At 41.7% G+C, this 12,904-nt stretch overlaps 2 protein-coding genes across 3 annotated transcripts; both read left to right on the top strand.

The window, feature by feature from the left end:
• Positions 1–103: 103 nt before the first annotated feature.
• On the top strand, positions 104–4,518 carry ASCL3 (achaete-scute family bHLH transcription factor 3). 2 transcript variants are annotated; one of them, XR_013922219.1, is made up of 5 exons: positions 104–172; positions 364–439; positions 1,049–1,156; positions 2,442–3,171; positions 4,494–4,518. XR_013922219.1 is itself a non-coding variant. In XM_080345927.1 (4 exons), exon 4 carries the CDS (start codon positions 2,447–2,449, stop codon positions 2,984–2,986), a length of 540 nt encoding a protein of 179 aa, XP_080202053.1. In that variant the 5' UTR covers positions 104–172; positions 364–439; positions 1,049–1,156; positions 2,442–2,446; the 3' UTR covers positions 2,987–3,294. The 2 variants fall into 2 exon arrangements, 1 of the variants encoding a protein (XP_080202053.1); XM_080345927.1 differs by lacking the exon at positions 4,494–4,518 and having other exon boundaries at positions 2,442–3,294.
• A 156-nt stretch (positions 4,519–4,674) lies between these two features.
• On the top strand, positions 4,675–12,403 carry LOC308040904 (uncharacterized protein C11orf16; the record flags this gene model as incomplete). Its single annotated transcript, XM_080345283.1, has 7 exons — positions 4,675–4,734; positions 5,962–6,144; positions 6,954–7,113; positions 8,282–8,510; positions 9,283–9,945; positions 10,357–10,549; positions 12,295–12,403. Coding segments are annotated over exons 2-7 (1,497 nt in total), but the record flags the coding sequence as incomplete, so codon positions are not given.
• Between the last annotated feature and the right edge of the window lie 501 nt (positions 12,404–12,904).

Below are 12,904 nucleotides of genomic sequence, written 5' to 3'. Positions count from 1 at the left end.
AGTTTTAAAATTTCTTGCCCTTTATGCAAGTTTTGTTGCCATCATAGCTGTGGTGTGGGTGGAAAAGCCAAACCAGAAATGAGCAGATCTGACTGTAAGCTGCTTTGCATGTTGTCAATTGACTATAAATTGCAGCAGTCGTTGACTCAGCGGAACAAGCTACATAATTCAGGTAAGGGACTTGCGTATTGCTGTATCGAGCAACAGATCTTTGCTGAATATCAATATTTTTGTAAATCACTTACGCCAGCTCTTCGGTAACAGTGCTTCCGTAGTTTTTAAATGAATCTTGTTTAATATGATCTCTTATTAAATAAGGTGTAAGAAAAATGGAACTTTAACTTCTTTTTTAATATCATTCAGATATTTTCAGGTATTATTCATCAGTCTTAAAGTAGCACATCTTGTTTCCTTGGATTTTACTTTCATCTGAAGATTGGTGAGTCTCTGGTTTAAAAGGAAAACGATGCTAACACTTGGATTCTGCACTTTGTGCAGATAGTAAGGCAGCAGATAATTGTTTTATGTAATGCTATTATGCAGCAGAAGTGTCAGTACTAAGCAACAAATACTACAAGTATTCCTTTAGGGGTTGTGGTGGTTTTCATTTCTTGCTCTATAGTGTTTTGTTATCAAGTGTTTTTTGCTATGTAACAGACTTTTTTCCTCAGACAATGTTTTTAAGTTGTTAGCAGTAGAAAGTTTTTAGACAATAGCCCAACCTGTGGAAGCAGAAAAGATGATTGTCTACTAGTTTCGTTTTATAAAGAGTGTATATATTCACCTCTGATGTTCTGCATGTATATTACTGTAAAATAGATGTGTTCATGCTTTCACCCTATGTACAGAAGTATCTGTTTAAGATGCATGTGACTCTTTCTTGTCTAGCAGCATGCTGTAAATGAACTATTAGCTCATAGGATTTTTGTTGTGAGACCTATTTGCACTAGAAAAAGAGATGACACTGAATACAGAGGCTTTTTGATAGAATGTCATGTGAGGAAAGGTCTGTACTGAGTAAAAATTCTCTCTGTATTAAATGTGGCAGGTATGAAATCATTAGAAAATGTTAAAATGTGTTCTTATAAAGGATTAAGAGGATCCCATTTATGTTATGGAACCATGGTCTGAACATCGGAAGCTTTGCAAGGTTTTTGTGAGTATGTAATCTAGATGTTTCTAGTAACCTAGTGTAATGTTCAGGTGTAGTTCCCATTTTTAAGGGTGTACTATAACCTCAGTGTGTTAGACAGCAATGGGTGGGTGTGGAAGTGGATGGTGAGAGTGTTTTTGGGTGGATTCTTTGTAGGCAAGTATTGTTTGCAATCCGTGAGGATGGTTCACAGTAATTCTTTAAAAATTAATTATTTAAAATTTATTTTCAATTAGCTATTAGGTGATGATCGTTACGGTTATGCTACTCTTTAGCTGTTTGAATAATGATACTGGGAAGGCGTTATAATGTGGCTTCCTATAAAACACTGCAAGATTAACTTTCTAATAAAAGCATAAGGTTGATGTGAGTAGTTGCACCTGCTATAACGTGGCTCTGAAGAGAGGGTGTGTGGTTTTAGTAGGCCAGTCTTAGTTTCTAGCAGTGCATCAACCACTATGTGCAGTCCCTTCTTAGTAAAATAATTTATAATTGGAAAAATACTATGAGGACATGCATTTTTTTCCTTGAATAAATTGATTCTTTCATAATCTTCTATTGGTAGGATTGTATTTCTTTCATATTTGTGTTAAATATGCAGGTGAATGCAGAAGCAGTATGAGGGCCCAAGGAAATGTCAAGCAGAAATTAATCCTCTCAATGTTTTGTGAAACTTTTGATGTAGAATGTATTTAATACTTGACAGGCATAAAATTAATATTGAGATCCATTCCCTGCACAAGTTTTCTATCTAATTAAGATAGTGCAGTGAATGAGACATCAAATTAATAGAGAGAAAAAGTAATTCGTCTTTGAAGGCTTTTTGGTATGAACAGGGAGCCTGTTACTGGAACAGTAGGTTTAATTTTTTTTCAGTGAGGAGAAGGAGGTAGAGATGTTGCCTCAGATGTTGACCTGCTTTTTATTGTCTGTAGAGGTGTACATTTTGGAGGATTCAGAGCAAACTATGTGTGGTGCATAAAGGTAGATAATTTCTAAAGCTGAAGTGAAAGGAGGCTGCTGTTTCTTTTAGCAAACTTTAGTGGTTTTATTTTCATAAAATCTATCATTTTTTTTTTAAATCAGTGTTGCTGACTTACACCTTCTTTCATTTTCAAATGGGACATTGTCTGCTCTATGTAACAGTCTTCCAAGAAGAAATGTCAGAAATGCGTTAGAAGTTTCTCCTGGAAAATGCCAGTAATGCCAGGTGTTGCTAAGTCCAGGTGAGTTTTTTCTCCTGTTCAGTATAGCTTGTTAAAACTATTATGTGATTACGCATTTCCAGGTTAAATGCAGAGCCCGATGGATGGCAGAAGCTGCTGTGACCTCATGAGCAAGTTGTCTGTCTGTGCTGAGACTCAGCGCGTACAACTGGCCAGACCTTTCTGTGCTGACCCGATGGTCACGTTGCACACGTACCCAGAGACACCAAACCAGGTCACTTGCCCTGAAGATTTGTCGTTCCTTCCTTTCGTGTCTGAGCATATCGTCGCAGAGAACTTCTACAGTGAGCCCTGCAGCTTTCCCTACCAAATGTCCCATTCTAATTACCACAGAAGTGAGTGCTCCTATGGGCCAGCTTTCATCAGAAAGAGGAATGAGAGGGAAAGACAGAGGGTGAAATGTGTCAATGAAGGCTACGCTAAGCTGCGGCATCACCTGCCAAAGGAATATGTGGAGAAGCGGCTCAGCAAAGTAGAGACACTCCGTGCTGCAATAAAATACATCAGCTACCTACAGTCTGTTCTGTACAGTGATTCTGTGGTGGCAGAAAAAAATGTCCTGGAGCCAAACCAAGTGCCTAAAGCATTTAATAAAACCAGTTTTTGAAGATGATCTAAACTGTTCCAAACTAAGCGAAAGGTATCCTGTCTGGGCACCTGGTAGCCACTGTATTATTAGTGACATGCACGTTCCTGGCACATCTTAGGATCAGGTCATAGCACATGTCAGTATCAGCCCACAGAAAAGAATCTTGATTTTGCACATAGTAACTATGCTTAGATATAAAAAAGGTAACCGAGGAAACTGCATCTAAATGGCTTAAGTCAGTTAATTCATGGAAATTGGAAAACACTTATAAAATTGTCACCAAACCAAAAATGTAATACCTATGTGTGTGAAATAACTGTATACATCATCACAGTGCTTTAAAATAAATGCTTTCCTCTGATGGGACCGAGATTCCTCTCATTTTCTGTAATTTCACTAGTTCACTCTCAAAAGATTTTTGCTCTAATAGCTAGTGTTTCTCTTAAAAGATTAAGGGTTCGCAGGAATGTTGTTAGATGCCAACAGAAAGGATAACTTAGTTAAAAAAGGGGAAAATAGAAAGGGCAGGGGAGCAGCTCTTTGGAGCATGGTTTCTGAACATAGGAAGAGCAAAATGTCTGGCAAGTGCTGTTCCGTCCTTTTCTTATTAATGAATATTTGTTTAAATCCCAGTAGAAACTACCAACTGAGCCTAATTTCTATTGAAAATTGGATTCTTCAGCTGTCAGTGCCCTTAAATATTACTAGAACAGCTCACAAATTCCAAGTATAAAGAGGGTTGGCAAGATCTTGGCCTTGGGGAAAAAGAAAAAATCCTGCAACAGAATTTTTTTGGGACTTTCCCTGCTGATGGTTGAGGTCTGGGATGGTCTCCCCTGACCTCTGTTCCTCTGTACTATTGATGGTTTCGGCTAAGTGGTATAGGAGAGATTTATGTGAAGATAGTGAGGAGAGTTTAGCTTATGACTGGCAAAATGTTCTTAACATTTGCTGTATGTAAAGGAATTGTATTATTGATATTAATCAATTCTGCTGGCAGCATGGGAGCGGGTTGTCTGTGGGTGCAGCTGAATGTACAGAAAATGGTTACAGATTTCCTAAGTGCTGTATCCTTGTCCCTAATTGCAATCATCCTGTTGTTTTTATAGCAGTGAACTGAAAAATGCCTACCAAATGCTATTAAGTCTTCCTCCCTCACCCCCCCACCAAAAAAAAAAGTTAACATTTGTTAAGGAGAAAATGGAGATGAGGGATCACAGCCAGATTTCTGCACTGTATTCTGGCAATTCTTTGGTGTGCGCTTTGCAGGAAGAGGGTAGAATTAATCCTTCCCCTTTATTGTGGAAAGTTTGTAAAGTCATTTGACCTCAGTTTGTCTCGGCTTCAACCTCTATGTCCACATTTCAAACCAATTTATTTGTCACACTCTGGTGGCGGGCACTTTTTTTCTAAATCTGAGCTGTAACTTTGTGTGATGCTATTTTCTGCCCTGCGATAGTAGACAGAAAGCCTAGAGGACACTGTGCCCTTTTATAATCCCTTCTCTGCCCCTGTGGTCTTTCAGAGCAGTGTCTAGACCAAGGGGGAGCTGAAAATTGTGTGGATGTGTGGCAGATAAATGGTCCTCTCTGTAGCCACCATCTGCTGGTTGTGAACTGGTGAGGTCAGGGTGTCCTGTCCTGGTAGCAGCGCCGGTGACAACCTCCTTAGCAACGAGGAAACACTGGCACAAACGGCTCCGGCGGGCAAGATTTCTGCCTTGGCACTAAATCCAAATTGACCAGACGGAGTATTGTTGGTTGCTGGTAAGTTTGAAATGCTGCTGTGTCCAAGTACTTGGAGTTATCCAGAGAAAAATAAAATCTCATAAGGTGTTGCTGCCTTTGTGAGTGCCCTGTTTTATACAGAAATAGCGAACCTGGCTCTCAGCGGTGACAGCACTGAATAGATGTAAAATGGGGCTTTATGTAGCAGTGATAGTTGGTTTTCTTTGTGAAGTATTACTGATTCTGGCTTGTTTTGGTGTATAGTAAAGGAGTTTGTGTAGCTGTGAAACGAGTGAATGTATTGTGTTAATTTGCTGACTTAAAGATGTGTTTTGCAGCAGTTAATCTGCTCTTGTTTGGTGTGCTAGTTTTCTGCAATTACATATATCTGGGAGTCCTCATAAAACGGACTATCAGATCATATCTCTTATTGAAGAGACAAAGTAACATTTAAACGTAATCTTAGACCTTAAACAGTGTTTTGTAAAGTAAATTAGGCACTTAAAATTTATATGTTGTTGAGTTTCCTGGCACATTTTACCCTAAACATGCTAAACATTTCTAAGCAATATTAAAAAAAAAAAATAGTGGAAGCTTGTATATGAAATCTTGTCAGCTTCCAAGAGATAGCATCACGTCATCAATCTTACTGTGACAGCCTCTGAATAGTTATCACTTGTCAAATCTGAGCATGTCGTTCTTTCTTATGACAAGCCATAATCCTACTGTTATAAAACATGACAGGACAGCTGAAAGATCAAAATATTTCCTCTTAATACATCACTATAAATAAAACAAGTAACAGGCAACTGTAATCTAATGTCACGTTCGAAAATTGTCACATTTGCTCAGCTTGTCAACAGCAGCTGTAGTTTCTGTTGCAGCTTGTAAAACAGGGAAGATTTGGCTGGGACTGTGTACGAAAAAGCTTTAGAGGAGAGTGTAGGTATAAGAAAAGAAGGCTGCATGTTACAGAGGGAAACAAAAGTTGGAGGGAGGTGAAAGCTCCTGCTTTCCTGGGGATTTTCACAGCATTTCTAGTTTCCTTGGCTATTTCTGTCCCTCTATGAGGTTGGGATTTGAGCGACTGAAGATCACTGAAGTCAGTGATATGGATTCATCTGACCAAATGCCAGTCTGTATATTTTGAATTCACTCTTTTAAAAATAAAAGTAAACAATAAAAGCTACTGAGTTCTTGAGATACGCTAGAAAGCATTTGTTTGTGTTGGAAAATGCCGGTACGTTGTCTCTTTTCAACTACCAGCAGGTCACGACCAGTTCCTGCAGGTAGCTGCTTTTGCAAGATGTCTCATTCGACTCCGAATCACAGGTTCTGCAGCGCAGTTCCAGCTCTGGACAAGTTCTCGTGCTCCAGTGTCAGCCCCTGCTGCAGGAGCTCTTTTGTGGTGCATCCCGCCTGGATCGCCGAGGCCCGAGCCCCCCAAAGGTAAAACTAAGTTCATGTTTGAGTCTGTGATTTGTTCTTTTTCATGATATCTAATAGGATAAAACAGGCTAGAATGTGTCAGATTAATAAATTAGCAGCATGAACATCATCTGAGCTTTTTCCTCCCCTGCACTGGCAGTTTTTTAGATGGTATTAACTACAGTGATTTGCTACCCTGGAGATTATGAAAAGCAAAGCCTGAGTAAACCTCCTATCAAAGAAACATTCATTTAATATTATTTTGATAGATAAAAGCATCTTGCATTAGCAGCCATCTTCTGTGAAATGTTCCTAATACTTTGTGACAGGGGATTATTTTTCCTGTTTTGAACTTGAACCTGTCATATACCAGCAGTTTCGTTGTTTACTTTTCTGCTTTTCGGTTGTTCCCTGAATGCCCAATGTAAACCATCAGCTACAGCGCTCTGGAACGCACCTACGCTGTGCTGGTGATGGATCCTTTCTCTGTCCTGGCCTCAAGGGTTGCACTGGCTTTCCATGTAAGCGGCAATGGATCCAGTGCAGGTGATGCTGGCCCAGGATTCCAGCATGTTCCTGGCTCATTTCCTCTAAACCCCAAACCAAAGAAATCTGGGTAACAACAGACATTGATTTATTTTTCTTTTTCCCCAAAGCAAGTAACTGTTCCAGCAATAGCAAGTTTCCTGTTTATTCCCACATGCCTTGGCCTGTGGGAGTGCTACAAAATGAGGTGGAATGATCCAGTTCTTAAATGTTACGAGATTTTTTTTTTTCATGAGCTACAGAAGCTGTTTCTCTCAGTGCTGACCCATTTTCTTTTCATCAAGGTGCCAATGGCTTAGCTGCTGCCTCCCCTCCCCTGGCCCCGCATGGGAAAGGCTGAGCACATCGGGGAGATCAGTGGGCTTAGACAGCAATGTTCCCGTGCTGGCGAGAGGGGAACAAGATGGATTTTATTATCGTGGTACAGTAAAAGAGGAGACAGAGGTGAGTGACGGTTGCTGCGTGGTAGTCATGGGGATGTGTAGGGTGTCTGGTTCACCAGCAGTCCTCACACCACCTGAGTGCTGTGCAGCAGTTTTGATTTCAGCTGGGGCATGAGCCAGAGAACAGATCACCAGGACAGCTGACGGTCATGATTTTGTTGACTTTTTTAAAGCTCTCGATGTGCCTGATTCTAGGCTGTCCTCACCTCCTGCTGCCTTGCACGCCGGGTGAGCCTTTTCTCTCAGGCACCAATAAACTGGTGATGATCAGACCCTTGCTGTGCTCAGTCCGCTTTACTGAGTCCATTCCTAGGAGTGGACAGGCGTGTTTCTGGGGATCCTCATCTCGTGCAGCTCCCAAACTCCCAGTTCCCAGGGAAAGTGGTGGTGTTTGCACCTTGCAAGAGCAGCTCCTCCGCTTCTGCCAGCGCTGGGCACTGAGCCAGGCTCAGGCAGCACGAGTGGTGTTGTGGGCAATGTGCCGGCCACTGTTGTGTGTAGACACAACACCATCAACAGCACAGGGAAAGCGTTAGTGTTTAATATACACACTTCCAGCTTGGGTCAGCTACGGACCAATGGCTCGGTGTCTTTTCAGAAATGTTAGTGAAAGCTTTAATTCATTAGTTTGTTAGCACTTCAAACTTGACAGAAAAAAGAGTCCATTATTGCTTGAGAACAGGGAAGTGACTGCTTTCATTGTTGATGGAAAGCCTCTGGACAGGCCTGAATTTAAAGAAAATAAAAATTCCCAGCAACCCACAACCCCTCCAAGAAGCCATGAGTTAACATCATATGTAATGAGAAAAGACTTGGGCATGACTGAAGAGCAGGTCTGAACAGCCTTAGTGTCCTTTGTTACCTGGTGCACACAGTGTAGTTTGTGAAATCTGGTTGCACACTATCTGTAGCTTTTACTTTTGGGGAAGAAAATACAGGTGCCAGCAGCAGTGAATCTGTACATATGCTTCACTTGGCCTGCTTTTTGGTGAGCCTCTCAGGGTTTTCTGGCTGTCTTGATGCCAGATCGACACCACAAGCTATTAGTTATTGTTCAGGCTCGGCTGGTGTTTTCACCTTGCCACAGAATGGCCTTCTGGGGAAGGTTACGTGACCTGATGCATTAGAGACTGTTTTCAAGCGAAACTATTATTTTGTTCCTGGTACAGAGTGACAGAGGCACATTCCTGGTAGAATTTGCCAAACCACCTGTGTCACGTGGAAGGCATCCAGTGTGTGTGCAAAAAACAGGAAAGGATGACATCGTGGAATACGTGAATGGGATGAAGCACTCCTTGCTCCCTGGAGACAAAGTGCTGGCACCCTGGGAGCCAGATATGGCCAGATACGGCCCAGGAACTGTCCTCACAGGAATTGAGACAAGGGACCCTTTACGAGGTAAGAAAGATGCTGCCCTCTTCTTCCTCACCTTGATTGGGAACATGAGTGAGATTGTCAGGATAAACTCTTGTGGTGGTGCTACTGCCAGAGAAATACTGTGCACAGACTATAGTTCAGCCTTGCTTAAAGCTTGCAGGAGCTGATGGGACTTTCTGATCAATATCTGCATGTAACTTCACCAGTCTGACCCTAAGGAAGTTGCCATCCATAAAAATGTCATCCTCTGTGTTCACTGATGTGCCCATCTGCTTCGACAAGGCTGTGTCTGGCATGTGCAGGATGGTGGCTTTTTCCTGAGGGGTCCAAGTGAGGCAGCTCTCAGGAAGCACATATCTGTGCTTGAATGCTCATATTTGTACTGAATGGTACATCTGGGGGTGATTTTATCACCCAAGCATAGGAGATTTCAACAGCCCATTCATTTTTCCCATGTCTGACAGTCAGGCTCCACTGACATTAAAATACTGTTCTCAAAGAAGTACTGCTAACTTTGGCATTAACAACAAAAGTTACTCAGTCAATGTTTTCTTGTTCATCTGACAACAAATTGGGAGGAAAGATGCTGCCAAGCCTGTTGTCACACCAACGGTGCCCTAGCTGCACACTCCACCCTCCATGACATGATGGTGAGGTGTTACAGAGAGGGGTCATAGCTGGTTCTACTGCTTGACCAGAGCAGAAAGTGCAATAAGCTGCAAATCCTGATCTGTATGTGTGTGCTGCCCAGGCAGACCAGCTGCTTATGGCTGTTCACCTTTTCTCTTAACAGCCTCAGAAGATGAAGAAATTACCGTCCAGTTCTGGAATGACAAGAAAGTGAAGCTCCCACGTGGTGTGGCTCTGTGGATCGCCCCTAGCCTGTGGGAGAGGGTTATAGAGATGATCCACATGCCCTTCACCAGCAGGATGAAGCCTGGAGACAGTCTGGACACTAACTCTTGTATTTTTTCCTGCAGTCCTAAACCAGCCCTGGCTCCTGTTTGTGCTGTACATCCCCTTGCCAAGCACTGCTTGCCCTGCTTACCATGCTGGCCACGTTTCCACTGTCTCTGTGATGGTGTATGCTGTTTGTCAGCACATGTAAGGTGCCTCTGCTGCTGCCATCCCCATTTTGGTGCCTGGTGGCCTCTTCCATCCAGGTCTCTGCTCTTTCAGAGCAAAACTGAAGAGACGGAGTCCAGCAGTGAGCGCTCTCCACACCTTCTAGAACTGGAAGGTCCAAAACAAGAAGAACCAGCAGCTGTGGCAGCATCTCACCCCTCTTCTGATTCAGAGTGGGATCTGGAGCCCTTCCCCACTAACAGTGCTGTGGTGGACAGTGCTGTTAACAGTGGCTCTGGTTGTCTTGAGAAGCCCAGGCTAAAGGGTTCTGCAAGACCAGAGGATAAATACTGGAGAAGGAGCCGCTACAAGTCCCATCTCAGTAATTCAGGTACCTTTTAACTATTTGCATAGGGAAGCAGCAGCCAGAGGAAAATAACAAAGTGTGTTCTGGGTCCTCTTCATCTGGGAAGTCACTTTGCCCGGGATACAGCCTCTCATACAATATTTCCTCCTCCCCAACATTTCTGCTGCCTCTCCTTGCATGCCAGCTCTTCTTTTGGCAACTCATCCAATGGAAAACTGCCAGAACAATGAATTTCATGTTACCCATCATTTTGCTATGCTTTTTATGATGTTAACATCTTCATTAACCTTCGTAGCTAGTCCATGCAGAATAAATTGCCTGACGATTCCCTTCAGGCTTAAAGTGCATTTTCCTCTGGTCTGAAATGAATGTTTCTCCATTTCAGTTCTGGTTTCACTCTTCATAAGGCTTAGATACAATTTTACTCCTTCCCAGGACCTGGTACTTGCAGCAGCACTTGTAGAAAGGACAAGTCGGAATCCAAAGCTGTCTCTGTTGTGGACATGTCCCATGTTACCCCGACTAATCAGTGGGCAATGTTTGAAACCCTTGAGCAGTCTCCTGGAGGGCAACTCACAGTGAAAGAAATCCCAGGACACCAAGATCGTAAGCCATCATTGGGGGCAAGGTAATGTTTATCAATATTGTATTTCATTAAGCACATGATTTGTTTGAATGTAAGAATGGTTATGGTCTTGTGGCTGGCTAGAAAAATACGTTGTTCCTAACTTAACTACCTGATAAAGCAATCCACCAGTTTTGTGATAGGAAGGGAACTTCTTCACTAACTAAAACAAAATCTCAAAACCCTAAGAAAGGGCTGAAGCTACTTGGTAAAATGGAAAAGATTATGCCAGTAACTGTGTCAGCATTCAACAATGCAGGTTTCAATTCAGAAACCTGCCAAATGCCTGTTGACATCAACCCAATGAAGTCCTGTCGGAGTAGGGACCTGCAAGAGTAGCCCTGGAAGTGGACAACTCTGACTGTCAGCAGCAATGAAACAGAGGAAGATTCCATCTGGAAAGGTGCTGTGCTCTGCCAGTCACACTCTGATAGTCATGATCTTTGTCTCTGAACAGTAGAAGTAGATATTTTTAATTGTATTTAGTGAGTATCTTCTCTTACTCCCTTACAAGAAGCAAGCAGTTTAAACAGCAGATCCTTCTCCTGACGCCAGGGGCTATAGGGTAAGCAAACTATGTCATAGCTAGGAGCAAGGATGACACCTTGATTTTTAGGCTTGGTTTCTGTTGGCTATGGTCCCCTCTTGCTTTAGAAAAAAAATGAAAAAAAATCAAGCCATGAATGCCAAACAAAGAAAGCACAGAAAAGAGGAAGAAAAAAGCTTGCACGAGGAAGGGAGAGATGAAAGAGAAGGGCAGGATGGACAGAAACACTGCTCTGCACAAGAGCACCAGGGGTACAATTCATAAGTTATATATTGGAAATAAAATATTAGATCTTCTCTACCTTCATACTCCTGCTACTGCGGGCTGACTGCAAAGTAAAACTTAGAATGTGCTAAACTTGCTTGATCTTCTTTAGGAGAAGATTAATCTGTTAGTGACATGTCAGTGAACAGAGAATGTACCAGAATATATCTTGTATTCTCACAGTTAGATACATTGATTTTAAGCAGATGCCTACCAACTTATTAACTGTATGGTTCCTACTTTATTATTTAAATAGTCATAATTGCACACCTTTGTAATTGATTTCTTAGGATTTTTTTAGGCCAGAATGGAGCTCCAGGCAGACGTGCTCTATGTTAACAAGTGTAACAGCTGTGCATTGAAATTACATGCTTTGCCTTTTGTTGAAACTAAAAAGAGACCAGAATGGCATCATTCTAGCCCCAAACTGGCAGCATGAATTATGGTAGTGGACACGATGTGATCATAGAGTATAATGACAAACTTTTATTGCTATAAAATAGCACTTGGTGTTTTTAAATCCAGAAGATAGATTGCTACTCCTTGAGAGAGCTGAAGAAGTGTTATCATATAATACATCATATAATACATAGACTGCATCCAAAGTAAGCTGAAACAAGCAAGTGAAGCCAGACAGCAGGCTTCCCAGGGGTGCTCCCTGTGGGGGGCTCATGTTCCCCCACTGTAGTCACCAAAAATCCTTCTAACTTCTAAAGGAGCAAGGTTTGGTGAAAGCCTAACCACTGCTGAAAATCCTGTGGTCTTACTGTATGCTTCTGCATTTCAGCAGTAGAGTTAGTACTGGCACAGAAATGATACATTATTAAAGCTACCTGAGGCACATGTACCTATCTCTTAGCCAGAAAAGAAGCAGTTACAAAGACACTGTTGTTTTTTTTAGATTAGACTTCCAAGGGATTTCTTTTCTGTCCTTCAGGAAGAAGGTTTTGCAGCATCAAAAAACCAAAGATATAAAATGGCAAGAAAGAAAACAGTCAGATGATAAACGTAAAGCCACCTGCATAGAAGATTACAAAGTTGACGATACAGACCATGTTAGAAGAGGACAGAGAGAAAAAAACAGCAAAGAGCTCACATGCAACAAAGCAGAGAGAGACATGATCAATGAGAATTCAATAAATGTACAACTGATGAAGTTCAGGAGCTGAAATTTCAGGTAAACTGCTTATAATGTAACAGCATTACATTTATTAAACAAATCAAGTTCTAATTTAGGTACCATCTCTGTAGAAAATCTTTATGGATGACTGTATAATTTTAATAACTGAAAAAAGTCTATTTCTACCCAAATCAAATTTCAGCATCCTCATTCTCTACTCCAAGGTGTTATATTAAGTTCCTAATTATTTGGAGTTGACTTTACAATTATGGAGAGATCAGATAAACTGGTAGGAACACTAAAAGCCTGAACAGGTGCAGAACAAGGGTCTAATAAACCTTCGTTTGCCTCCAGTTCTCTGGAGTCAGAGAAATTCAGTATAGTGATTTATTTTTGTAGAATGCCAGAAGGAACTGAGAAACAATAC

Source organism: Nesoenas mayeri (genome assembly GCF_963082525.1).
Source record: "Nesoenas mayeri genome assembly, chromosome: 5".
Lineage (NCBI taxonomy): Eukaryota > Metazoa > Chordata > Aves > Columbiformes > Columbidae > Nesoenas > Nesoenas mayeri.
This window is presented reverse-complemented; position numbering and strand designations above follow the sequence as displayed.